The 24,468-nt window shown below is 44.5% G+C and overlaps 2 protein-coding genes across 8 annotated transcripts in view; one reads left to right on the top strand and one right to left on the bottom strand.

The window, feature by feature from the left end:
- Nucleotides 1-9,556, bottom strand: part of WDR62 (WD repeat domain 62) — a 48,627-nt gene extending 39,071 nt beyond the window's left edge. For both annotated transcript variants that reach the window (XM_061385933.1, XM_061385935.1), the window contains exon 1: nucleotides 9,380-9,556. In XM_061385933.1, the coding sequence (XP_061241917.1) occupies nucleotides 9,380-9,556 (177 nt within the window). The remainder of the gene's footprint in view (nucleotides 1-9,379) is intronic.
- A 679-nt stretch (nucleotides 9,557-10,235) lies between these two features.
- THAP8 (THAP domain containing 8) lies at nucleotides 10,236-24,362 on the top strand. Of its 6 annotated transcripts, none has more exons than XM_061386087.1 (5): nucleotides 10,236-10,319; nucleotides 14,523-19,498; nucleotides 21,440-21,632; nucleotides 21,740-22,096; nucleotides 23,778-24,362. In XM_061386087.1, the coding sequence occupies exons 3-5, from the start codon at nucleotides 21,486-21,488 to the stop codon at nucleotides 23,916-23,918; spliced, it is 645 nt and encodes a 214-aa protein (XP_061242071.1). In that variant the 5' UTR covers nucleotides 10,236-10,319; nucleotides 14,523-19,498; nucleotides 21,440-21,485; the 3' UTR covers nucleotides 23,919-24,362. The 6 variants fall into 6 exon arrangements, with proteins under 6 accessions (XP_061242071.1, XP_061242070.1, XP_061242068.1 ...); XM_061386086.1 differs by having other exon boundaries at nucleotides 14,523-19,513; XM_061386085.1 differs by having other exon boundaries at nucleotides 10,253-10,333; nucleotides 14,523-19,513.
- Nucleotides 24,363-24,468: the final 106 nt, after the last annotated feature.

Here is a 24,468-nt window from a genome sequence, read left to right as displayed (position 1 = left end):
TAATGCTTATCCTCTTCAGTACTGCTTTGACAAATACTGTGCTAAAGCACAGAACGGTGAGGAATGTAGACAAATCCCTGTCCTCCTGGAGCTCACATTCTAGTGGTGACGGGATGGTAGACACAGGAAACGAACAGAATGAATATGTAAAATAGATATCAGGTGATGATGGGAGCATTAGAGAAAAACTAAGCATGGAAGGAAACTGAGAGGACAGAGGAAGGGGAAAAGGCCTTAGTGAAAAGAGTAAGTGTCTTATATGAAAGACTCGAGAGCCCACAGCAACCCAGGGAAGAAGGCGCTGTTATCAGCCCTACTTTACAGATGAGAACACGGAGGGCCGAGGTCCCACATCTGTGGAGTAGCAAGGCTGGGATACAGACTCAGGCAGTCTCTGGTTTCAAAGTCAGCGCTGTGCTCACAGCAGGGAACAGAAGAGGACACTGTCCGTTTGCTCAGTAAATTGACAGTCTAGAGATTCAATGAGTAAAGAAACGAGTGAACTGGAACAATCACACTTACAATTTAAAAACTGTCTAAGCAAAATAAGTCAAATGAGCTAGTCCCCATCATGGCTGATTAAACATTTACAGAGGATGGACTAACAAATCGTGATGTTTTCATATTCTTAACAGATTAGTTTCTAATTATTATAAAGTAAAACACTCTCAAACAAGGTGTTGGGCCTCAGAAATGAGAGGCATAGAGAGGACAGTAACGGTCAATATTTATTGAGTATCTGATCAGGAGACAGGTGCTGTTTATACAACTGTATTAACTTATTTAATGCTCACAAAAACCCTGTGATATGGTCACTATCACCATCATCTCCTTACAGATGAGGAAAGAGAGGCCTAGAAGGGTAACCCATCTGGAAGTTAGCAGGACTAACCCAGGCAATGGGACTCATGTTGTTTTTTTAATCTGTTAATCAGCATTACTGGGCATGAGCGTAGCTGGTCATTTTTAGACCAGGTCTTTTGCAAGCTGGATGGAGTCTGCACCACCAAACAGGAAAAATACATGACATCAGTCACCCAAAATACACAATCACAGCAGTAGTAACTAACAGCAATAGAGTACTTACAATGTGCCAAATGTTTTTCTATATACTTAAGATATGTGAGCTTACTTAATCCTCACAAATATACTATAAGGGAACATTTGTATTATTATCCTCATTTTACAGATGAGGAAACTGAGGCACAGAAAAGTTCAAGAAAAAAAGAAGAATTCAGGTTAAAACCCAGGCAGTCTGGGTCCAGAGGTGGTGCTCCTAACCACCTTGCTATACCACCTCTCTGGCGCTAATGGTAAAGAACCTGCCTGCCAGTGAAGAGACTAACAGATGTGGGTTCGATCCCTGGCTTGGGAAGATTCCCTGGAGAAGGAAATGGCAACCCACTCCAGTATTCTTGCCTGGACAATCCCATGGACAGAGGAGCCAGTCCACAGGGTCGCAAAGAGTTGGACACGACTGAGGTGACTTAGCACGCATGTACCACCTCTCTGAAACTGGTTGTTATTCCTCTCCTTCATATTCTTTAGAGCTCACAAGGCTTTCAGAAACATAAGAGATAAAAGCTATGAAGTATAAGGTGCTGGATAAGATACTGAGTTGGGTGACCGCTTTAGGCTGGGGTTCAAGAAGGCCTCTCAGAGGAATAAAAAAAGAAGGCCTTTCAGGGTAGAGATATTCAGGCTGAGACTCGAAGAATAGGTGCCAGTCAGGTAGACTGCAGCAAAAAGCCCAGAGGACTCACCATACACAAAGGCTAAGAGGCAGAAAAGAGCTTGGAGTCTCAAGAAAACAGAAGGCAGGCCAGTGTGACAGGACCTTTGTGAGAGGAAGGACAAGGCAAGTGTGGCCAGAGAGGTGAGGAGCAGGCACATGCCCAGCAACTTGCAGCCAGGAAGCCATGGAGCAGAAACAAGATCCACCCGCAGGTATTGCGTATCTACCCTTTATCTGGCATATTCACACTTTGCTTTCATCTCCCTGCAACACCATGGCTATTGTTACCACCATTTTATAAAAACAGACTTTGCAGCTCTGCAAGTTGGAGAATAATTTTTATTTTATTTTTTATTTTATTTTATTTTTTAAAATATTTATTTATTTAGCTGCATCAGGTCTTAGTTGCCGCATGCGGGATCTTTCATTGTGGCGCTCGGACCCTCTAGCTGTGACCCATGGGCTCTAGAGCGTGAGGGCTCAGTAGTTGCATTGCTCAGGCTAGGTTGCTTCTTAGCGTGTGGAATCTTAGTTCCCTGACCAGGGATGGAACCCACATCCCCCGCATTGCAAGGTGAATTCTTAACCACTGGACCACCAGGGAAGTCCTGGAGAATAATTTTTAAACTGCTGCTGTGTGGACTTTCCTGGTGATCCAGTGGTTAAGAATCTCCCTGCCAATGCAGCAGACACAGGTTCAATCCCTGGTTTGGGAAGATTCCGTATTCTTGGGACAATTAAGCCCCTGCTCCACAGCTATTGAGCCTGCCCTGTAGAGCCTGTGCTCTACAATAAGAGAAGCCACCACAGTGAGAAGCCTGTGCACCACGAGTAGCCCCCACCCCTTGCCACAACTACAGAAAATCTGCAACACAGCAATGAAGAACGGGCACAGTCAAAATAAATAAAAACAAAGAAATATATTTTAAAAGTTGCTGCTGTACTATTGGAATTTCTTCTACCTACTCTAAAGTTTTGCATCTCAGGATTTAGAGAACTGGTCTATACCCATGCCCCTCCCCCTGCACGGGGATTCTAAATATTCTAAATATTACTAAATTCACTCACATCCTCTCCATAATTTAAGGCAGCAGTATGGAATAAGCATCCCACCGTGGTAAGGGAGAGGAAAGAGAAGAGGGAATGAGGGAAGGCAGGCTAGAGCCCAGGGAGAGTTGGAACAAGTAGCTGGGGACTGAACCCTGGTAGGGACCCTAAAGACCCAGCGGGGGATGAGGTGAACAAAAGCGTAAGTGTCCAGAGAGACTTCTAAAGGTGACTGAGGAGACAAGCAGGAAAGCAGGACTAGGAGGTGACTAGCAAAACTATAACGCGTTCCAAAGTATAAAGTCAGGTAGGAGCCCTGGAACGATCCAAAGGCTGAGGGCGCCTTTGTTTGCCTTTCCTAGCTGTTCTTTTCCCCTTGCAGTTAATCTTTACTGTATATAAATCTTCTTCATCTACCTCTATTTAACTCTGCATAGCTATTCTTTCTTTTCTTTTCTCTCAACGTATTTGTTAGTTTTTTTTTTCCTTGCTTTATTCCCCACCTGACACCTTGCTTTAGTTTTGTTTTCCGGTTTGTGCTTTAGTTAGTTTTGTTCTTAACTGGTAAATATAATTTTTGATTTACCTTGTTCGCTGGGTCAATCTACTGTGTTTTTGTTGGACTGTTTTCACTTTGCTCATGGGTATATATGTATATGTGTATATTCTGTTATTTTATTATTATTTGCCTGATTTTGTAACTGCCATTTGTCTGGGGTTCATCTTTGGTTTCTCATTTTTGGATATTTGTTTCAATCTCACTTAATGCTATAACAAACCACTTGTGGAATTTTCATTCCTAACTAGAGATCAAGCCCTGAGCCTTTGGAGTGAAAGCACTGACTCTAAGACCCTAGACAACCAGAGAACTAACCCTAGGGTGTATCAAATAGTGAGAACTCACACAAAGGAAGCCACTTGAATACAAGACCCGGCATCACCCAACCTCCAGTAGCATCCTGTGCAGGACGCCTCATCTAAACAACAAACAAAACAAGTACAAACCCGATAATCAGCAGACAGGATCACCACCTCACTCAGCCTTGCCCAACAGAGGAAAAACAGACAAACACTCAGTACAAATCTCACCCTATACAAAGTTTACACAAACCACTGGACCAACCTGAGAAGGGCAGAAACCAAAAGGAAGAAAGAATTCAACCTTGAAGCCTGGGAAAAGGAGACCTCAAGCACAGTAAGTTAAAATAAAATAATGAAAAGGCAAAGAAATACTACACAAATGAAGGAACAAACTAGAAACACAGAGGTCCAAATAAATGAAGAGGAAATAGGCAAACTACCTGAAAAAGAATTCAGAATAATGACAGTAAAGATGATCAAAAACCTTGAAAACAAAATGGTGAAAATGTAAGAATCAATTAACAAAGATCTAGAAGAAATAAAGAATAAACATAGAGAGACAAATAACACAATTACTGAAATTAAAAATACTCTAGAAGGAATCAATAGCAGAATATCTGAAGCAGAAGAATGAATCAGTGAGCTGGACGATAAAATGGTAAAAATAACTTATGAAGAGCAGAATAAAATAAAAAGAATGAAAAGAACTGAGGATAGTTTCAGAGACTTCTGGGACAATATCAAATGCACCAACATTTGAATTATAGGGGTCTCAGAAGAAGTAGAGAAAAAGAAAGGGTATGAGAAAATTTTTGAAGAGATTATAGCTGAAAATTTCCCTAAAATGGAAAAGGAAACAGTCAATCAAGTCCAAGAGGCACAAAGAGTCCCATACAGGATAAACCCAACGGGAAACATGCCAAGACACATACTAATCAAACTAACAAAGACTAAACACAAAGAAAAAATATTAAATGCACCAAGAGAGAAGCAACAAGTAACATACAAGGGAAACCCCATACACTTAAAAGCTAATCTTTCAGCAGAAACTCTGAAGGCCAGAAGGGAAAGGCAGGATATATTTAAAGTATTGAAAGGGAAAAATCTACAACCAAGATTACAGTACCCAGCAAGGATCTCATTCAAAATTGATGGAGAAATAAAAAGCTTTTTGAACAAGCAAAAGTTAAGAGAATTCAGTACCACCAAACCAGCTTTACAACAAATGTTAACGGGACTTATGTAGTCATGAAATACAAGAGAAGAAAAAAGATCCACAAAATCAACCTCAAACAATTAAGAAAATGGCAACAGAAACATATATATCAATCATTACTTAAAATGTAAAAGGAATAAATGCTCCAACCAAAAGACATAGACTGGCTGAAGGGATACAAAAACAAGACCCATATATATGCTGTCCACAAGAAACCCACTTCAGACCTAAAGACACATATAGCCTGAAAGTGAGAGGACACAAAAATATATTCCATGCAAATATATTTTGCATGGAAGCAAAACAAAGCTGGAGTAGCAATCCTCGTATCAGATAAAATAGATCTTAAAATAAAGAAGAGTACAAGAGATAAGGAAGGACACTACATTATGATCAAAGGATAAATCCAAGAGGAAGACATAACAATTGTAAATATCTATGCACCCAACAAAGGAGCACCTCAATACTTAAGACAAACACTAACAGACATAAAAGGAGAAAGTGACAGTAACATAATAATAGTAGAAGACTTTAATACCCCATTCACACCAATGGACAGATCATCAAAACAGAAAATTAATAAAGAAACACAAGTCTTAAATGATACATTAGATGAGATAGATCTCATCGATATCTTCAGGACATTCCATCCAAATGCAGGACATTCCATCCATCTTCTCAAGTGTACATGGGACATTCTCCAGGATAGGTCCACCCACATCTTGGGTCACAAATCAAATCTCAGTAAATTTAAGAAAATTAAAATCATATTAAGCATCTTCTCCTGTCACAGTGCTGAGACTAGATATCAATTACAAGAAAAAAATTGTAAGAAACACAAACACATGGAGAAAAACACGTTTCTAAATAACCAAAAGGTTACTGAAGAAATCAAAAGGGAAATAAAAAAATTTCTAAAAAAAATAAAAATGAAAACACGACAACTCAAAACCTATGGGATGCAGTGAAAGCAGTTCTAAGAGGGAAGTTTATAGCAATCCTACCTCAAGAAACAAGAAAAACATCAAATAGACAACCTAACTTTACACCTAAAAGTGGAAAAAGAACAACAACAAACAACAACAAAAAAAACCCAAATTAGTAAAAAGAAAGAAATCATTAAGATCCAAGCAGAAATAAATGAAAAAGAAATGAAAGAAACAATAATAAAGATTAATAAAACTAAAAGCCGGTTCTTCGAGAAAATAAACAAAATTGACAGGCCTTAGCCAGACTCATCAAGAGAAAAAGAGAGAAGAATCAAATCAACAAAATCATTAATGAAATAGGAGAAGTTACAAAACACAATGCAGAAATACAAAGGATTAGAAGAGACCATTAGTATATGGCAATAAAATGGATAACCTGGAAGAAATGGACAGATTCTTAGAAAAGTTCAATCTTCCAAGATTGAACCAGGAAGAAATAGAAATTGTGAACAGCAACAACAAAAAAGAAATTGTGAACAACCCAATTACAGGCACTGAAATTGAACCTGTGATCAAAAATCTCCCCAAAAACAAAAGCCCAGGACCAGATGGCATCACAGGAGAATTCTATCAAACATTTAGAGAAGAGCTAATACCTATCCTTCTAAAACTCTTTCAGAAAATTGCAGAGAAGAAACACTTCCAAACTCATTCTACGAGGCCACCATCACCCTGATACCAAAACCAGACAAAGACTACACCAAAAAGGAAAACTACAGGCCAATATCACTGACGAACATAGACGCAAAAATCCTCAACAAAATTTTAGCAAACAGAATTCAGCAACATATCAAAAAGCTCAAACACCATGATCAAGTTGTTGATTTGATTCCAGGAAGGCAAGGATTCTTCACTATATGCAAATCAATGTGATACACTATATTAACAAATTGAAAGACAAAAACCATATGATAATCTCAATAGATGCAGAAAAAGCCTCTGACAAAATTCAGCACCCATTTATGATTAGAACTCTTCAAAAAATGGGCATAGAAGGAACCTACCTCAATACAGTAAAGGCCATATATGATAAGCCTACAGCAAACATTATTCTCAATGGTGAAAAACTGAAAGCATTCGGCCTAAGATCAGGAACAAGACAAGGGTGTCCACTTTCACCACTATTATTCAACATAGTTCTGGAAGTCCTAGCTACAGCAATCAGAGAAGAAAAGAAATAAAAGGAATCCAGAATAGAAAAGAAGAAGTAAAGTTCTCACTGTTTGCAGATGATATGATACTGTACATAGAAAATGCTAAAGATACTATCAGAAAATTACTAGAGCTAATCAGTGAATTTAGCAAAGCTGCAGGACACAAAATCAATACACAGAAATCACTTGCATTTCTATATACTAACAATGAAAAATCAGAAAGAGAAATTAAGGAATCAAACCCATTCATCACTGCAACAAAAAGAATTAAATATCTAGGAATAAATTTACTTAAGGAGATAAAAGAACTGTACACAGAAAATTATAAAACACTAATGAAAGAAATCAAAGATGACATAAACAGATGGAGAGATATTACATGTTCCTGGGTAGGAAGCATCAATATTGTGAAAATGACTATACTACCAAATGCAATCTACAGATTCAGTGTGATCCCTATCAAATTACCAATGGCATTTTTCACAGAACTAGAACAAAAAATTTCACAATTTATATGGAAACACAAAAGACTCCGAATAGCCAAAGCAGTCTTGAGAAAGAAGAATGGAGATGGAGGAATCAACCTTCCTGACTTCAGATTATACTACAAAGCTACAGCCATCAAGACAGTATGGTACTGGCATATAAACAGAAATATAGACCAATGGAGCAAGATAGAAAGCCCAGAAATAAACCCATGCACCTACGGGTACCTTATTTTTGACAAAGGAGGCAAGAACATACAATGGGGCAAAGACAGCCTCTTCAATAAATGGTGCTGGGAAAACTGGACAGCTACATGTAAAAGAATGAAATTAGAACACATACCAACACTTGTGTATGGTATGTGTAACACCATACACAAAGATAAATTCAAAACGGATTAAAGACCTAAATGTAAGACCAGAAACTATAAAGCTCTTAGAGGAAAACATAGGCAGAACACTCGATGACATAAATCAATGCAAGATCCTCTATGACCCACCTCCTAGAGTAAAGGAAATAAAAACAAAAGTAAACAAGTGGGACCTGATTAAACTTAAAAGCTTTTGCACAGCAAAGGAAACTATAGGCAAGGTGAAAAGACAACCCTCAGAATGGGAGAAAATAAAAGCAAATGAAACAACTGACAAAGGATTAATTTCCAAAATATACAAGCCGCTCATACAACTCAATGCCAGAAAAACAAACAACCCAATTAAAACGTGGAAAAAAGACCTAAACAGACATTTCTCCAAAGAAGACATACAGATGGCTAACAAACACATGAAAAGATGCTCAACATCGCTCATTATTAGAGAAATGCAAATCAAAACTACAATGAGATATTACCTCACATGGGTCAGAATGGCCATCATCAAAAAGTCTATGAACAATAAGTGCTGGAGACGGTGTGGAGAAAAGGGAATGCTCTTGCATTGTTGGTGGGAAGATGGTATGAAAATTCCTTAAAATACTAGGAATAAAACCATCATATGACCCAGCAATCCCACTCCCAGGCATATACCCTGAGGAAACCAAAATTGAAAAAGACACATGTATCCCATTGTTCACTGCAGCACTATTCACAATAGCTAGAACAGGGAAGCAACCTAGACGTCCACCGACAGATGAATGGATAAAGTAGTAGCGGTACATATACACAATAGAATATTACTCAGCCATAAAAAGGAACACATTTGAGTCAGTTCTGATGAGGTGGATGAACCTAGAACCTATTATACAGAGTGAAGTGAGTCAGAAAGAGAACGATAAATATATTCTAAAGCGTATATATGTAATCTAGAAAAATGGTACTGAAGAATTTATTTACAGGACAGCAATGGAGAAACAGACATAGAGAATAGACTTACGGACATGGGGAGAGGGGAGGAGAGGGTGAGATGTATGTAAAGAGTAACATAGAAACTTATATTACCATATGTAAAATAGATAACCAATGGGAATTTGCTGTATGGCTCAGTTAACTCAAACAGGGGCTCTGTATCAACCTAGTTGGGTGGGATGGGGCAGGAGATGGGAGGTAGGTTCAAAAGGGAGAGTATATATGTATACCTATGGCTGATTCATGTTGAGGTTTGACAGAAAACAAAATTCTGTAAAGCAATGATCATTCAATAAAAAAAAATTTTAAAGACTGAGGGCGGGGCCAGGGGTTGAGAGGTGGGACTAGGGGTGATGGGCAGTATCCGAGAGAGGAGGAGACGAGGAAGTGGGAGGAGCCTCATCTAGGGGCGGGGCTTAGGGATAGGCAGGCCAGAGAGCAGCCAGAGGAGTACCAGCCGGGGGCTGATAGGCGGGGCCAAAGATCTAAGGGTGGGACCAAGGAAGAGCAGGGAACCTGGAACTGAGATGGACAAGGCAAGCAACCCCTCACCCGATTCTGCACCGTGTCCTCGGGAGCCGCCGGGAGTCGCGTCCGCCGCCGGAGGCAGAGCGGTGGAGCCGGGGGCGGAGAAGACTGGGCCCTCCGCGCCGGAACTCCCGCCATGACTGATGGCAGCTTCTCAACTGTATCATTCCGCGCGTAGCCTCCGGGCCCCAAGGCCGCCATCGTCGCGTCGGAGCCCGGCGACCGTTACACTTTTCAACCGCCGCAGCCGCCACAGTCCGCTTGAATAGCGAACGGCCGCGGGAAAGCCGGCGCCACCGCCCATTGGGCGCGGGGGGCTGCTGGTCTGGCCAATCTCAGGGAAACCGGCGGCGCTTTTGACCAATGAGGGCTAAGAGGCGGAGCGGGGGTTCTGGCTGGGTGGAGCCGCGGCTTCTTAGCTAGATGTTTGATCGAGCGTTGTGGAGTTTTTTTTTTAATCCCGTCTGTGTTTTCATCATTCACTGAATTTCAGTTTTGAACTTTTAAGAGGCTAATGCCAAAGCCCCTACCTCCACCCCAAGCCGACTATCCTCGCAGTAGCAGTCGCCCGGATGTAAGCTAGGGTGGAGCCGAAAAAAGACTGAAGAGTTGGCGCAGACTCAGAAAGGTCTTTACGCCACCTCTTCCCCAACACGTGATGAAGTCCCGGCGGCTCAGAGCCGGTTTTGCTTTATCCACTTGCCACGTGATGTGGCAACACCGTCTGGCGCGTAATACGCAGGCGCAGCTTTCCTTCCCTCCGCATGTGACGAGGCCCCAAGGGCCGTCACGTGAGGCAGGCGGCAAGCGCGCGGGTGGGGCGGGGTTCGGCGGCGCCTGGTGAGGATCAAAGTGCGGCAGCAGACCGGGCAAAACCCAGCTGGGCTGGACAGCCATGCCCAAGTACTGCCTGGCTCCGAACTGCTCCAACACTGCGGGCCAGCTGGGCGCGGACAATCGCCCGGTGAGCTTCTACAAGTGAGCGCAAGCGAGGGGCGGGGCTTAGAGGGAGGCGGGACCACGGGCGGAGCAATGTGGGGCGGGGCCCGAGGATAAATGCAGCGGCGTGGGGCTTCTGGTCCAGGTTGCAGGTATTTGGAAGCAGGGTTAGCTGGATGAAGGGACCATGTTCCCCGCGTTTCACTTGCAGTAAACACGGTACATGTAAACGTGCAAAAGTATGATACAGCAGGGATAGACGATTAACTGCAGGTAGTGAACGGGGCGAACGGAGGAAAGGGAGGGCTGTGTAGAGGAGTGAGGTTGGTCCAGGCTCAGAAAGAGCTTACAGTTGCCCACTCGCCATCCCCACGAACTTGAGGCATCTCAAACTCAAAACATACGAAACCGACCTCCTGACTCCCAGAACTTACCATAAGCTTTCTTATCCAATAGCTTTCCATCCTTTACTGTCTTTCAGGCTAGAAATGTTAGAACCAACTTTACTTTTTTCTCACACCTGAGAAAGTAAAACTTAGCTTGAATTTTTGAAACAAAACAAACCCCCAAAAACCTGCCTTCTAATTTGTTTAGGTGGGATAACAGAGATGGGAAAAGCTGGCTGAAGAGTTAATAGGAAAAAAATTTTTCTCAGGGATGTGCTGCAGATGTGAAGTAGCAAAACTTCCCTTCTTTAAGAGACTACTGCTTTTTTACTAGGAAGCTTTGTTCTCTAAAATCATAGGCTATCACAAACTTTGCTGTTTGAAATTACATCAGTAGGAATGAAACATCTTACTTAAGGCCTGGAGAAGTTAGGTCGCTGTGACACAGAGAAGCAGCCTTGATTTACAGCCCAGGTTCAGAGCTTCAGGTAAGGGGTTTCTGGACACAGTAGTTCACATCTATCCACACTTAATTGCTTCCAAGGAGACAGACCCTGGGCCCACTTTGCAATCCAGGTCTGATATTGATCCATTTACTCACAGTTCTGCTCTGCTTTGATATTATCCAAACACTGTTTCACTTACATTTCATCTAAACTTTACCCATCCCCCAAACCCCAATAATGATGCTTCCCAGGTGGCGCTAGTGGTAAAGAACCCAACTGTCGATGCAGGATATGTAAGAGACCTGGGTCAGGAAGATCCCCTGGAGGAGAGCACAGCAGTCCACTCCCGTATTCTTGCCTGGAGAATCCCATGGACAGAGGAGGCTGGCAGGCTACTGTCCATAGCGTCACAGAGTTGGACATGACTGAAGCGACTTAGCATGCAAACCCCGATAATAATTATTTTCCTCTGTTTGATGAAATTCCCCACAGTACCTCTGGTGGCAGTTCACTTATTGCCACGGTAAATAAACCTGACTTTAGTAGACTCTAGGTTTGTACCTGGTGGCCTTCGTCTAAATGGGCCAGGACACATTCCTCATCTGGTCCATCAGCAAATCCTGTTGGCATTCCCTTTTTTTAAAAAAAAATTTATTTTTGGCTGCACTGGGCTTTCATTGCTGCACACAGGCTTTCTCTACTTGAGGTGAGTGGGGGCTACTCTAGTTGTGGTACCCAGGCTTCTCATTGTGGTGGCTTCTTTTGTTGCAGAACACGGGCGCCAGGGTGTGGGGGCTTTAGTAGTTGCATGAGTGGGCTCAGTAATTGTGGTCCACAGGCTTAGTTGCTCTGAAGCATGTGGAATCTTCCTGGACCAGGTGTTGAACCCATGTCCTCTGCATTGGCAAGTGGATTCTTAACCACTGGACCACCAGGGAAGTCCAGGCTCTTCCTTTAAAGTCTATCCAGAATTGACCACTTCTGTCCCCCATCTTTTCTCCCACCCTGGCATCGGCCACCTCCTGACTGCACTATTTTAGTAGGCTCTCCATTTGACAAGCTGCTCCCACAGTCTTCCACGTGCAGTCACAGGGGACTGGTAACCCCTGAGTCAGATCAGGGCTTAGATGCCTCCCCTGGCTCCCACCTGACTGTATAAAAGACAAGAAGGTGAGGCTGGAGCAGGCAGAAGGCAGGCCTACGAAGCCCTACAGGCCCTGGATCCCCACTGCCTGGCCTTATCTCCTCTCTCCTTCCCCTTACTCACTCCATGCCAGTGTCACTGTCCGTTTGATGTTCCTCCAGCATGCCAGGCACTTTGTTGCCCCAGGGCCTTTGCACAGAAAGTTCTTCCCTTTATGACCGCTACTCTGTAAAGTGATAACCCTCTCCCAGTACGTACATATTTTCTTTACTCACTTCCTGCTTTATTTTTCCCTTTAACCTTAACACTATCTGGCATACCACATGTTTAATATTGGGTTGGCCAAAAAGTTCATTTGGGTTTTTCCACAAGATTATATAGAAAAAGCCCAACAAACTTTTTGGGCAACCAAATATATCCGTTTATTGTCTCCTCCATTAAAATGTCAGCTTCTTGAAGGCAGGGATTTTTGTCTGTCTTATTCCCTGCTGTGTCTCTATCACCTCAAACAGTGCCTAGCACATAGTGGGTGCTCAGTAAATATTTGTTGGGTTAATTAGGTGAATGTGTCTCATATGAGCTTCCCAGGAAACCCGGAACTCCACATCCCAGCTATCCTTTGAGGGACCCTGTTTCAGGGTAGGAGGAGAGTAGAGTGGTCTTTGGAACTGAATCAATATGTCCAGACTTGCTTTTTAAAATGTATCACTCTGACGTGCATATGCGTGCTAAGTTGCTTCAGTTGTGTCAGACTCTTGTGACCTTATGGACTGTAGCCTGCCAGGCTCCTCTGTCCATGGGATTCTCCAGGCAAGAATACTGGAGTGGGTTGTGTGCCCTCCTCCAGAGGATCTTCCTGACCCAGGGCCCAATCCACATCTCTTGTGTCTCCTGCATTGGCAGGTGGGCTCTTTACCACTGGGGCCACTTGCCACCATTTGTTAATTCAGCAACTTTGAGTGTCTCCTGTAGTAAGCGAGCCCCTGCTGAGAGACACTGACACATCTTGTTCCTGCCCTGACAGAGCTCATGGAAAGGTGCAGGGTCAGTCATTGACGAACTGAGGACACAAATTGATCCTCTTTTCTTCAGCACTACTGCCCCCAGTTCAGTTCAGTTCAGTCGCTCAGTCGTGTCCAACTCTTTGCGACCCCATGAATTGCAGCACGCCAGGCCCCCCTGCCCATCACCAACTCCCGAAGTTTACCCAAACTCATGTCCATCAAGTCGGTGATGCCATCCAACTATCTCATCCTCTGTCATCCCCTTCTCCTCCTGCCCTCAATCTTTCCCAGCATCAGGGGGTTTTCAAATGAGTCGGCTCTTCACATCAGGTGGCCAAAGTATTGGAGTTTCAGCTTCAACATCAGCCCTTCCAATGAACACCCAGGACTGATCTCCTTTAGGATGGACTGGTTGGATCTCCTTGCAGTCTAAGGGACTCTCAAGAGTCTTCTTCAACACCACAGTTCAGAAGCATCAATTCTTCGGTGCTCAGCTTTCTTCACAGTCCAACTCTCACATCCATACATGACCACAGGAAAAACCATAGCCTTGACTAGACGGACCTTTGTTGGCAAAGTAATGTCTCTGCTTTTGAATATGCTACCTAGGTTGGTCCTTCCAAGGAATGAGCATCTTTTAATTTTGTGGCTGCAGTCACCATCTGCAGTGATTTTGGAGCCCCCCAAAATAAAGTCTGACACTGTTTCCACTGTTTCCCCATCTATTTCCCATGAAGTGATGGGACCAGATGCCATGATCTTCGTTTTCTGAATGTTGAGCTTTAAGCCAACTCTTTTTACTCTCCTCTTTCACTTTCATCAAGAGGCTCTTTAGTTCTTCACTTTCTGCCATAAGGGTGGTGTCATCTACATATCTCAGGTTATTGATGTTTCTCCTGGCAATCTTGATTCCAGCTTGTGCTTCTTCCAGCCCGCAGTCTATACAACTAATCCATGCTTTAACTCTACCCTCTGACACTCCCCATCCTGCAACAATAACAACAAAACCCCTAACTCTTTGGAAATACAGTTACAAATGCTGATGATAGAATCCTCACTAAACTATTAGGAAATAAAGAAAGGAAAAAACCCACCACGTTCCCAGTCTGACTACTTCTTATCACCTCTGCTATCACAGTGCAGTCCAAGCTGTCATTCTCTTTTAAGATTTTTTTTTTAATGTGGACCATTGTAAAGTCTTTATTGAATTCATTACAATACTGTTTCTGTTTTGTTTTTTGACCACAGGCATGTGGGATCTTAGCTCAGCTCCCTGACCAGGGATCACACCCAAGCCCCTTGGATTAGAAGGCGAAGTCTCAACCGTTGGACCACCAGGGAAGTCCCTGTCATTGTCTCTTAATGAGATGCTGTTATAGTTGCTTGCTGGTCTCCCTGCTTCCACTCTTGCTTCCCTTACAGCAACAACAGTAATAACTTATTTAGAGAGCACTTACTGCAGGCCAGGTACTGTTCCAAGCTCTTCACACATAATAATGAGAACAATAATGACTGTACACAGCAGCCAGATGACCATGTAAAAATCACTCCAGGGAATTCCCTGGTGGTCCACTGGTTAGGACTCCATGCTTTCACTGCCCAGGGCCCGGGTTCAACCCCTGCTTGGGGAATTAAGATCCCACAAGCCACTTGGTGTGGGGGAAAAAAAAAATCAGTTCACATCTGTGTTGAAATCTCCACCAATGGCTGCCAAGCTGTTCCTCACACAGGCTGACCCATTCCCACCTCAAGGCCCAACCCTGAATCACTGTTGCAGAAGCCATTTAGCTAAGAGTTTGATGAGAAATAGGCTCCAAAGTAGATTCCAGAGGGCATGGATGCTAGAAGGAACAAGGTGAAATAATGAACAAAGTACTGGGAAATAACTTGAAATTCCTGCCAGGGTGCCAAAGGAAACATTTCATTAATTGTGTTTTAGACCCTTTCAGCACACAGGAGCAAATGACAGTCATCTCATGGGGTGTCTATCAGGTATGAATTGCAGCTGTCTGGCAGTTAACAAAGTCCTGAAATAGTAGTGGCTTAACCAAATTATGGGGTCTGTAGGAATCAATCTGGCCAAGTTATGCTACAGTAACAAACTCACCGAAACTCAATAGCTTACGGCAACAAAGGTTTATTTCTCACTCAGACTAATGTCCTTGGCAGGCCATTGATGGCATTTCTCTACTGTATCTTAATTAGGGACTCAGGCTGGAGGAGCTGCCCCTAGGTGGAATGTTGCTGATCTTGTGGGAGGGGAAAAAAGAGAAAGTGGGGAGAAGTCACCCAGTGGCTCCTGGTAACTTGTGTACTTTGAAGTGGCCCATGTCACTTTAACTGCTTTCACAAGTCTATAGCAAGCGTCAGGTCAGTGGAGTGGAAATGTGTCTCTGTGTGGGGAATGGTAGCAAATGGTTTGAACAGTAATTCAGTCTATGCAAGGTTTGTTCTTCTCTCATACAAAGCAAGTACATAGGTTTGCAAACCAGCACTGATGTGGCAGCTCCATAGTCATCAGGGATGAAGGTCCTGTCTTTCATATCCATCCTCCAGCTGCCACGTGCCCAGCCATCATGCCCTACCATTTCTGGTAGGGAGAAAAGGGAAAGGAGGAAGAGTAAAAGGGACTCAACTCTAAACCAAGCTGGTCCACTTCACAAAGCCTTCCCAGAAATCCCACCCAATGATTCTTCATCATTGGGCATTACAACTGCAAAGGATGCTGGGAAATGTAGTCTTTTTTGATAGACCTTTAACCACCCTGATGACATTTTAAATTATGTTAGTAAGGTAAAAAAGAACTAGCAGTGCTCTAGATAGAATGGCTAACAAGACTAAAATATTTCTATATATAAAAAAAGATTGGCTGTCCACTTAAGGTAGATTTTTAGAGAGGGACATTTCCTATTATAGATGTTGCTATCTAGAGAGAACAAAAGAGAATAAAAATAAGACCAAATTAGGAAGGGGTTTTTTAATGATATTCCTTTCCTCCTTTGCCCCTTGAGCTGCTTCTGATTCCATCTGAGGTTGCTTCCACATTTAAGGTACCATCTCAGATGTCTCACCCAACATGGAAATATTCATTCATCAGGACTTAATTGCATGGCCCCACTATGGCAAAGGAACCCAGGAAACCGTCATTTAACAGGGCACATTATGCCTCAAAAAAGTTGGAGTTTGTTAGTAAGGAAGAAGCAGACAGTGGATATGGAATAATCCTTTGGCAGTCTCTGCCCAGGAGCAGGTGGGTTGTGCTATTACAGGGTTATTTCATGTCCAGGCAGAATGAGGCTGGTGAGAGCAGCTGGATCTCAGATGGAGGCTGAGGGAAGTGCAGCAGCCGGAGTTCTTGGCTCTGTGCCCTGGGGTTCTTCTCTTTGGCTGCCATCACTCCCCTCTGAGTCAGCCCTCAGTCCTCGTTGACCAGCTACCCACCACTGTCTGCCTTTTGCCCAAGGAGTCTTGCTCTGCATCCCACCACCAACCTCTGTCCATCCCATCCACCTCCTCCCCACAGGTGGCCTGTTTAACTTCTTATGTGGCTTTCCCAGTGTTTCTTTATACAAATACAGTATATGTTGGTTAGTTTCCTGTGGCTGCTGTTTCAAACTGCTGGTGGCTAAAAACAATAGGAATTATGCTCTCACAATCCAGGTTGGTTTTACCGGGCCAATATCAAGGTGTCAGCAGGGTTGCATTCCCCAGGAGGCTCTAGGAGAAAATCTGTTTCTCAGTCTTCCAGTTTCTGGTATCTGCAGGCATTTCTTGGCTTGTGGCCACATCACCCCAGTCTCTGCCTCTGTGGTGACATTGCCTTCTCCTCTTTTGTCTGTGGTAATAATATATTCTTTCATTTCCGTCTTAGAAGAATACTTGCAGGACTTCCCTGGCAGTCCAGTGGTTAAGACTCTGTGCTTCCACTACAGGGGACAGGGGTTCAATCCCTGGTCAGGGAACTAAGATCCTACATGCCATGTGGTATGCCAAAAAATTAAAAACAAAAAACAAACTTTTGATTGCATGGAGGACCAACCCGGATGATCTCCGATAATTTCCCCATCTCGGGATCCTTAATCACATCTTTTGTCATGAAATGCAGTATTCACAGCGTCCAGGATTGGGACAGGGATGTCTTTTGTGGGACTATTATTAGCCTACCACAATTATGAAAGCTGGTGTACTCCATTTGAAACATTTTTTTCACATAATATATGCCTAAAAATAGCATGTCAGTTCATACAGTGCCTCAAACTTATTTTAGAGCTCATAGTGTTCTTTTGTGTGCACATGTTTGAGTTTATTTATCTTGTCTCCTAGTTTATTTATCTAATTTCTAACACTCCTTGCTCTTCCTTTTTAACAAAGAAGGTACAGACCTTATAGCCCTCAGTCTGTTAAGATATCCAGGTGTTTTTACGGTTAACTCCTATTTATGGAATTGAGACTGATTTGCCATTTTCAATTGTGATTTTAAGATACCTAAAAGCTTCTCTTTTAGGTATATTTGTTTAATACTTAACGTTGGTCAATTTTTAAAAAACTTGTTATTTTGTATTGGGGTGTTACCAATTAACAATGTTTTGATCGTCTCAGGTGAACAGCTAAGGGACTCAGCCATACCTATCCATGTATCCATCCTCCCCCAAACTCCCCTCCCATTCAGGCTGCCACATAACATTGAGCAGAGTTCCCTGTGCTATGCAGTAGATTCTTGTTGGTTATCCATTTTAAATATAGCAGTGTGTACAGGCAACCATAAGTTCATTCTCTTTCTGTTTTGTGAGTAAGTTCATTTTGTATCATTTCTTTTTAGATTCCACATATAAGGGATGTCATGTGATATTTCTCCTCTAACTTATAAAATTGCTCAGTTTTAAGAAAAATATTAAATAAATAATGTCACCTGGTGGAAGACTTTGTGAAGGGGGGATGTGGATAACTATTAGTTATCTAATGCTTCATAACATTTAGCAGCTTAAAATAAACCTTTTATTTTAAACCTCACAATTTCTGGCAGCTGCCACGGGATCAGCTGGCCAGAGCTTAATGATGCCAACAAAGGTCTGTTTAGTCAAGGCTATGGTTTTTCCAGTGGTCATGTATGGATGTAAGAGTTGGACTATAAAGAAAGCTGAGTGCCGAAGAATTGATGCTTTTGAACTGTGGTGTTGGAGAAGACTCTTGAGAGTCCCTTGGACTACAAGGAGATCCAACCAGTCCGTTCTGAAGGAGATCAGTCCCGGGTGTTCATTGGAAGGACTGATGCTGAAGCTGAAACTCCAGTATGTTGGCCACCTGATGCGAAGAGCTGACTCATTTGAAAAGACCCTGATGCTGGGAAAGATTGAGGGCAGGAAGAGAAGGGGATGACAGAGGATGAAATGGTTGGATGGCATCACCGACTCAATGGGCAATATTGGAGTGGGTAGCCTATCCCTTCTCCAGCAGATCTTCCCAACCTAGGAATCCAACTGGGGTCTCCTGCATTGAAGGTGGATTCTTTACCAACTGAGCTATCAGGGAAGCCCAAATAATCATTAGGGATTTGATTTAGGTCATACTGGAATGGCCTAGTGGTTCTCCCTTCTTTCTTCATTTAAATCTTAATTTTGCAATCAGGGGCTCATGATCTGAGCCACAGTCAGCTCCCAGTCTTGTTTTTGCTGACTGTGTAGAGCTTTTCCATCTTCAGCTGCAAAGAATATAATCAGACTGATTTCAGTATTGACCATCTGGTGATGTCCATGTCTAGAGTCATCTCTTGTGTTGTTAGAAAAGGGTGTTTGCTATGACCAGTGTGTTCTCTTGGCAAAACTCTGTTAGCCTTTGCCCTGCTTCATTTTGTACTCCAAAGTCAAACTTGCCTGTTACTCCAGGCATCTCTTGACTTCCTACTTTTGCATTCCATTCCCCTATGATGAAAAGGACATCTTTTTTGATGTTGGTTCTAGAAAGTGTCATGGAATCATACAATATTAGGACTTTCTTTTTGTGACTGATTTATTTCACTTACCATAATGTACTCAAGGTTCATCCATGTTATATAGAATGTGTCAGAATTTCTTTCCTTTTTTTTTTTTTTTTATTGGCTGCACTCCCCAGCATGTGGGATCTTAGTTCCCTCACTAGAGATAGAACCCATGCCCCGTGCAGTGGAAGCGTAGAGTCTTAACCACTGGACTGCCAGGAAAGTCCCGGAATTTCTTTCTTAAAGCTGAGTAATATTTCATTGTGTATGTATATGTATGTGTGTGTATTGTATATATATATATATTGTGTATGTATACGTATGTGTGCGTGTATATATATATTCCACCTTTTGTTAATACATTCATTTGTTGATGGACCCTTGGGTTTCTTCCACCTCCTGGCTATTGTAAATCATGCTGTTATGAACTTGAGTGTGTAAATATCTCTTTGAGACCCTGCTTTGAAGTTTATTTTTTTTGGGGGGGTGTCTATATCCAGAAGTGGGATTTGGATCATATGGTAATACTGTTTTCAGTTTTTTGAGGAACTACCATACTACTTTTCATAGAGGCTTCTCCATTTTACATTCCCACCAACACCACATAGGGTTCCAGATTCTGCATATCCTTGTAAATACTTGTTTTTTTTTTTTTAATATAGTAGTCATTCTAATGGTTATGAGGCAATAGCTTGTGGTTTCGATGGGCATTTTCCTAATGATAAATGATGTTGAACATCTTTTCATATGCTGCTGCCATTTGTGTCTTGTTTAGAGTCTATTCAAGCCCTTTGCCCATTTTTAATCAGTTAATGTTTTGTTGTTGTTTAAAAACTTTTTGACATGTTTTCAAGCATACACAAAAAATAGTGTTGTTTAAATGAATCCTCATGTATCTATCACTCAGTTACACCAGTAGTCAACATTTCACTAATTTTTTTCTTCCACTTTCCTCCCACGTACATCTTTAATGCAGTATTTTAAAGAAAATTCCAGCCTTTTATTCATAAATATTTCAGAATATTTTTCCAACAGATGACTATTTTAGAAGCTTAAATCAGTGTAATGATCACACCTAGCAAAATTAACTTCTTACAATTATCTAATAACCAATTCATGTTCAATTTCCCCCAACTGGATTAAAATGTCTTTTTACAGAATGGTTGGTTGCAGAGGAAGCCCAGATCTGCCTTTGTGTTGATGTTTCTTAAATCCCCTTTAATCTATAGCCCTACCCTTAGCCCCATGTATATAGGATCTCCCACATTCTAGATTTGTCCAATTTTATTAACTGCTCCCTTAGGTTCCTGTGGAGGAACAGATGAGTGGGGAGGGGATAGTGGCCATGGAAGAGAGACCAGGAAGGAGATTGGAGGCTTTGGGGGATAGACAACAGATTGTGGGAGAGGTGGGCTGATGCTGGGTGTTTAAAAGATGAAAGTGAAAGTCGCTTAGTTGTGTCTCTTAGACTCTGTGACCTCATGAACTATATATAGTCCATGGAATTCTTCAGGCCAGAATAGTGCAGTGGGTAGCCTTTCCCTTTTCCAAGGGATCTTCCCAACCCAGGGATTGAACCCAGGTCTGCCACATTGCAGGCGGATTCTTTACCAGCTGAACCACAAGATGGAGCCAAAAAATTAGATATGGGTAGAGGCAGAGGTGGGCTTCCCTAGTGATTCAGATGGTAAAGAATCTGGAAACCCAGGTTCCATCTCTGGGTGGGGAAGATCCAGAGATGCCTACCCACTCCAGTATTCTTGCCTGGAGAATCCCATGGACAGAGGAGCCTGGTAGGCTACGGTCCATGGGGTAGCAAAGAGTCGGACAGGACAGAGCGACTAACACACACACAGACACACACACACACACCACCTGTGACTAACACACACACACACACACACACACCACCTGTGACTAACACACACACACACACACACACACACACCCCACCTGTGACTAACACATACACACACACACCACCTGCGACTAACACACACACACACACACACACACCACCTGCGAGACACACACACACACACACACACACCCTGGTTGGGAGGCATGGCCAGACTCTGGCCCAGGGGAGGCAGAGGTTTGGCACTCAAGGCTCTCTGGGTGTGCGTGTGCTGGCGGTTGCCGTGGGGCGGGGGTTGGACCCCTGACATGGCTGACCTCGCTCCCCTGGCAGGTTCCCGCTGAAGGATGGCCCCCGGCTGCAGGCCTGGCTGAGGCACATGGGCCGTGAGCACTGGGTGCCCAGCTGCCACCAGCACTTGTGCAGCGAGCACTTCGCCCCCTCTTGCTTCCAGTGGCGCTGGGGCGTGCGCTACCTGCGACCCGACGCCGTGCCCTCCATCTTCTCCCGAGTGCCGCCCGCCCAGGTGAGCTGGGGAAGCCCTGTAGCTGGAATCGGATCCCTAGCCCTCCCCGCCTGAGGAATTTTCCCTTGCAGTCTGGCACTGATGTCCCCCCGCGCCTTGTCTTCCAGAGGCAGCAGAGTTCCCGAAGCACGGAGAAACCCGTCGTGCCTCCGCCTCTGCAGGCGACCCCATCCTTGGCCCCTGGGCCTGTACAGCTCTTGGTGCTGGGGCCAGCCTCCGGGGCCCCCGAGGCTCCAGCCACCGTGTTCCTGACGCCCCTGTCGCTTCAGCCGGCGCCCGCGGGGCCGCGCCCTGGAGCATCGGCCCAGCACCCCAGGGCCGGGCTGGGCGCGGCGCTGGGCGCGCTGCAGCGGCGGGTGCGGAGGCTCCAGCGGCGCCACGAGCGGCACCAGGCGCGGCTGCGGGCCCTGGAACAGCTGGCGCGGCAGCTGCAGGCGCGGGCGCACTGGGGCCGGCTGTGTGCGGTGAGTGCCCCGCCTGGCTCACACAGCCCCAGTGTTTCCGTCTAGAGTCCAGAGTTGAAAAGTCACAACATTTCACCCAGGTTTCCAAATTGCTGCCGTGAAAAAAATCAATCTGGCAATGCTAAGCAACTATGGGCGGGAGCTGAGTAGTGGCTTCTCCCTTTATTAATAATACTTAAGCACCCCTATTCTCTTCTAGGGGGTTTCCCAAGTGGCACTAGAGGTAAAGAACCTGCCTGCCAATGCAGGAGAAGTAAGAGATGTGGGTTGGATCCCTGGGTCAGGAAGATCCCCTGGAGGAGGGGACAGCAACACATTTCATTATTCTTGCCTGGAGAATCCCATGGCCAACGCAGCCTGGCAGGCTGCAGTCCATGGGGTTGCACAGAGTTGGACAGGACTGAAGCAACTTAGCATACACACATACTCTCTTTTAGACACAGTTAATAACTTAATGAAAACTCGCTTGACCTTGATCTTGACAGTCCCTATTTCCCATATGAAAGACTGAAGTACAGTGTAACTTGCCCAAAGCCAGGCAGCCAGTGAGTTGCAGAGTCAGGATCCAAACTCAGCTGTCCTGCCCCAGAGGAGGCCTGTGCACTTCTGTTGGAGACCTCTGGGCATGGCCCCTATAGAGCTTGGGTTTGCAGCTCTATACTAGAGTTTCCCAGACCCTATCTAAGGCCCTTTGCCCCTGTATTTTACTGCTGGGAATTTTCTGGGGTGGGAAGTGGAAAGGATCATGTTTTTTAAAATTAAAAATTGGCCAGGACTTTTTCCTGCTTAAAACCCCAGGGGCACACTTGAGGTCCCGGGGCTCTTGTTCCTGCTTGGAAAAGGGAGGTGGGGAGGAGTTTCCGAAAGCCCCTGAGGTGCCTCTGTAGCTGAGGTGTCCTCACCTGACAGCCAGTGGGGTGGACCTGGCCCACAGATACCATTCATTTGGCCTCAGTAATGCTTTAACATATTTTCTGGCCTTTCCCAAAGGCTCAGCAGATCTAGCAGGACTGGGTTCATATCCCCAGATGGTAGCAGTCAGCTGGAGCTGCAGTGGCCGTCCCTGGAGGCTCTGTTTGAGACTGGCCTGAACCAGCCATGCACCAGATGGACATGCTGATTGGGGAGGGGAGAGGGACAAGCACAGAACTCAGACTCAGGCCTGAGGCTCTTCATGGAGCCTGCCAGGGCCCCTGGGCTGACGGTGTGTCTCTCTCTGCCTCCCCTGCCCCTCTTCCATCCCTGTTTCTCAATCTCTTCTTCTCTCTCCCACATTTATCTTTGTCTTTCTGCCCTCCGCCCCCAATCTCTCTGTCATCCCATTTATCTCCCCATTTCCCCGTGTCTCTTCATCTGCCTCTTTGTCTATCCCCCATACCCATGTCCCTGTCTCTCTGTCCCTGCATTTCTCCCACCCCCCGATATCTGTCTCTCCATGTCTCTGTCCTCCCTCATCTCTGTCCTTGTTTTCCCATACCACCTCATTCCCTCCTGAATGTCTCTCTTGTTCTCACCTCTCTCTCTGCCCATGTCTCTGTCTGTCTCCTGATACCACTTCCCCTCTCAACCTCCCTGTTCCTCATGGTTTCTCCCCCTGCCCCCACTTCTTCCTTCCCTCCTCCCCTCCTCTTACTTCCCTGTGTCCTCCATCTCTACTACTACTTTCCCTGGGATGGCCCAGCTCCCTCGACCTGAGGAATCCCAAGCCTTCACCATCATCTGTGGAGGGCCTGACATTGCTGTGGTCCTTGCCCATGGTCCTGCATCTCCCACGCTGGATGCCAAGCCTGAGCTCCTGGACACTCAGACTCCCAGTGCATAAGGACCAGGACAGATAATGTCGTGGGAAGGATGACAGAAGACAAGAGGAAGAGAGACACATCACACATAGGCCTGGCCCGCATGCCTGGGGCATAGCACTGCCTCCCTCAAAGGCCTGGCTCCCACCACCTCCTCCTAGGAACCCTGTGACCTTTAGGGCCGACCTGGGCCCAAGACCTCTGTCAGTAGTGATGACCCTGGGTATCAGGTCCCAAACCCACTTTCAATCTTTGTGGTCAGTAAAATATTCTCAGAGCAGGACAAGCATTGTTTGCTTGGGGAGAGTTGTAACTGGTGCTGAAGAGCCCCTCATACCCTTTCCCAAGCCTGGTGCCAAGCTGGGGATACAGCAGTGAACACAGCTGACAAAAGTCCTGTCCTCATGGTGCTCCAATTCTGCTTGAGTAGAAGATGAAATAGTGAACTAATAAACAATATAATTTCAGACTGTGATAAGTGCTATAAAGACTGAATGAAAATATAATGGGCTGCAGCGAGACGGGGTTTGGGGGGTGGTGGTGTGGGCAGAGGGAGGGAGGGAAGATTCTCTA

The sequence above is a fragment of the Bos javanicus genome, chromosome 18 (genome assembly GCF_032452875.1).
Source record: "Bos javanicus breed banteng chromosome 18, ARS-OSU_banteng_1.0, whole genome shotgun sequence".
Lineage (NCBI taxonomy): Eukaryota > Metazoa > Chordata > Mammalia > Artiodactyla > Bovidae > Bos > Bos javanicus.
The sequence above is the reverse complement of the archived record's forward strand: the minus strand, read 5'-3'. Positions and strand labels throughout refer to the sequence as shown.

Excerpts from the sequence above, each read along its gene's own strand:
- THAP8 (XM_061386083.1), top strand. The coding sequence starts at position 10,251 with ATGCCCAAGTACTGCCTGGCTCCGAACTGCTCCAACACTGCGGGCCAG. Across the intron at positions 10,334-21,439 it reads CGCCCGGTGAGCTTCTACAA|GTTCCCGCTGAAGGATGGCC; the intron begins GTGAGCGCAAGC and ends CTCCCCTGGCAG. Across the intron at positions 22,097-23,777 it reads ACTGGGGCCGGCTGTGTGCG|CTCCCTCGACCTGAGGAATC; the intron begins GTGAGTGCCCCG and ends GGGATGGCCCAG.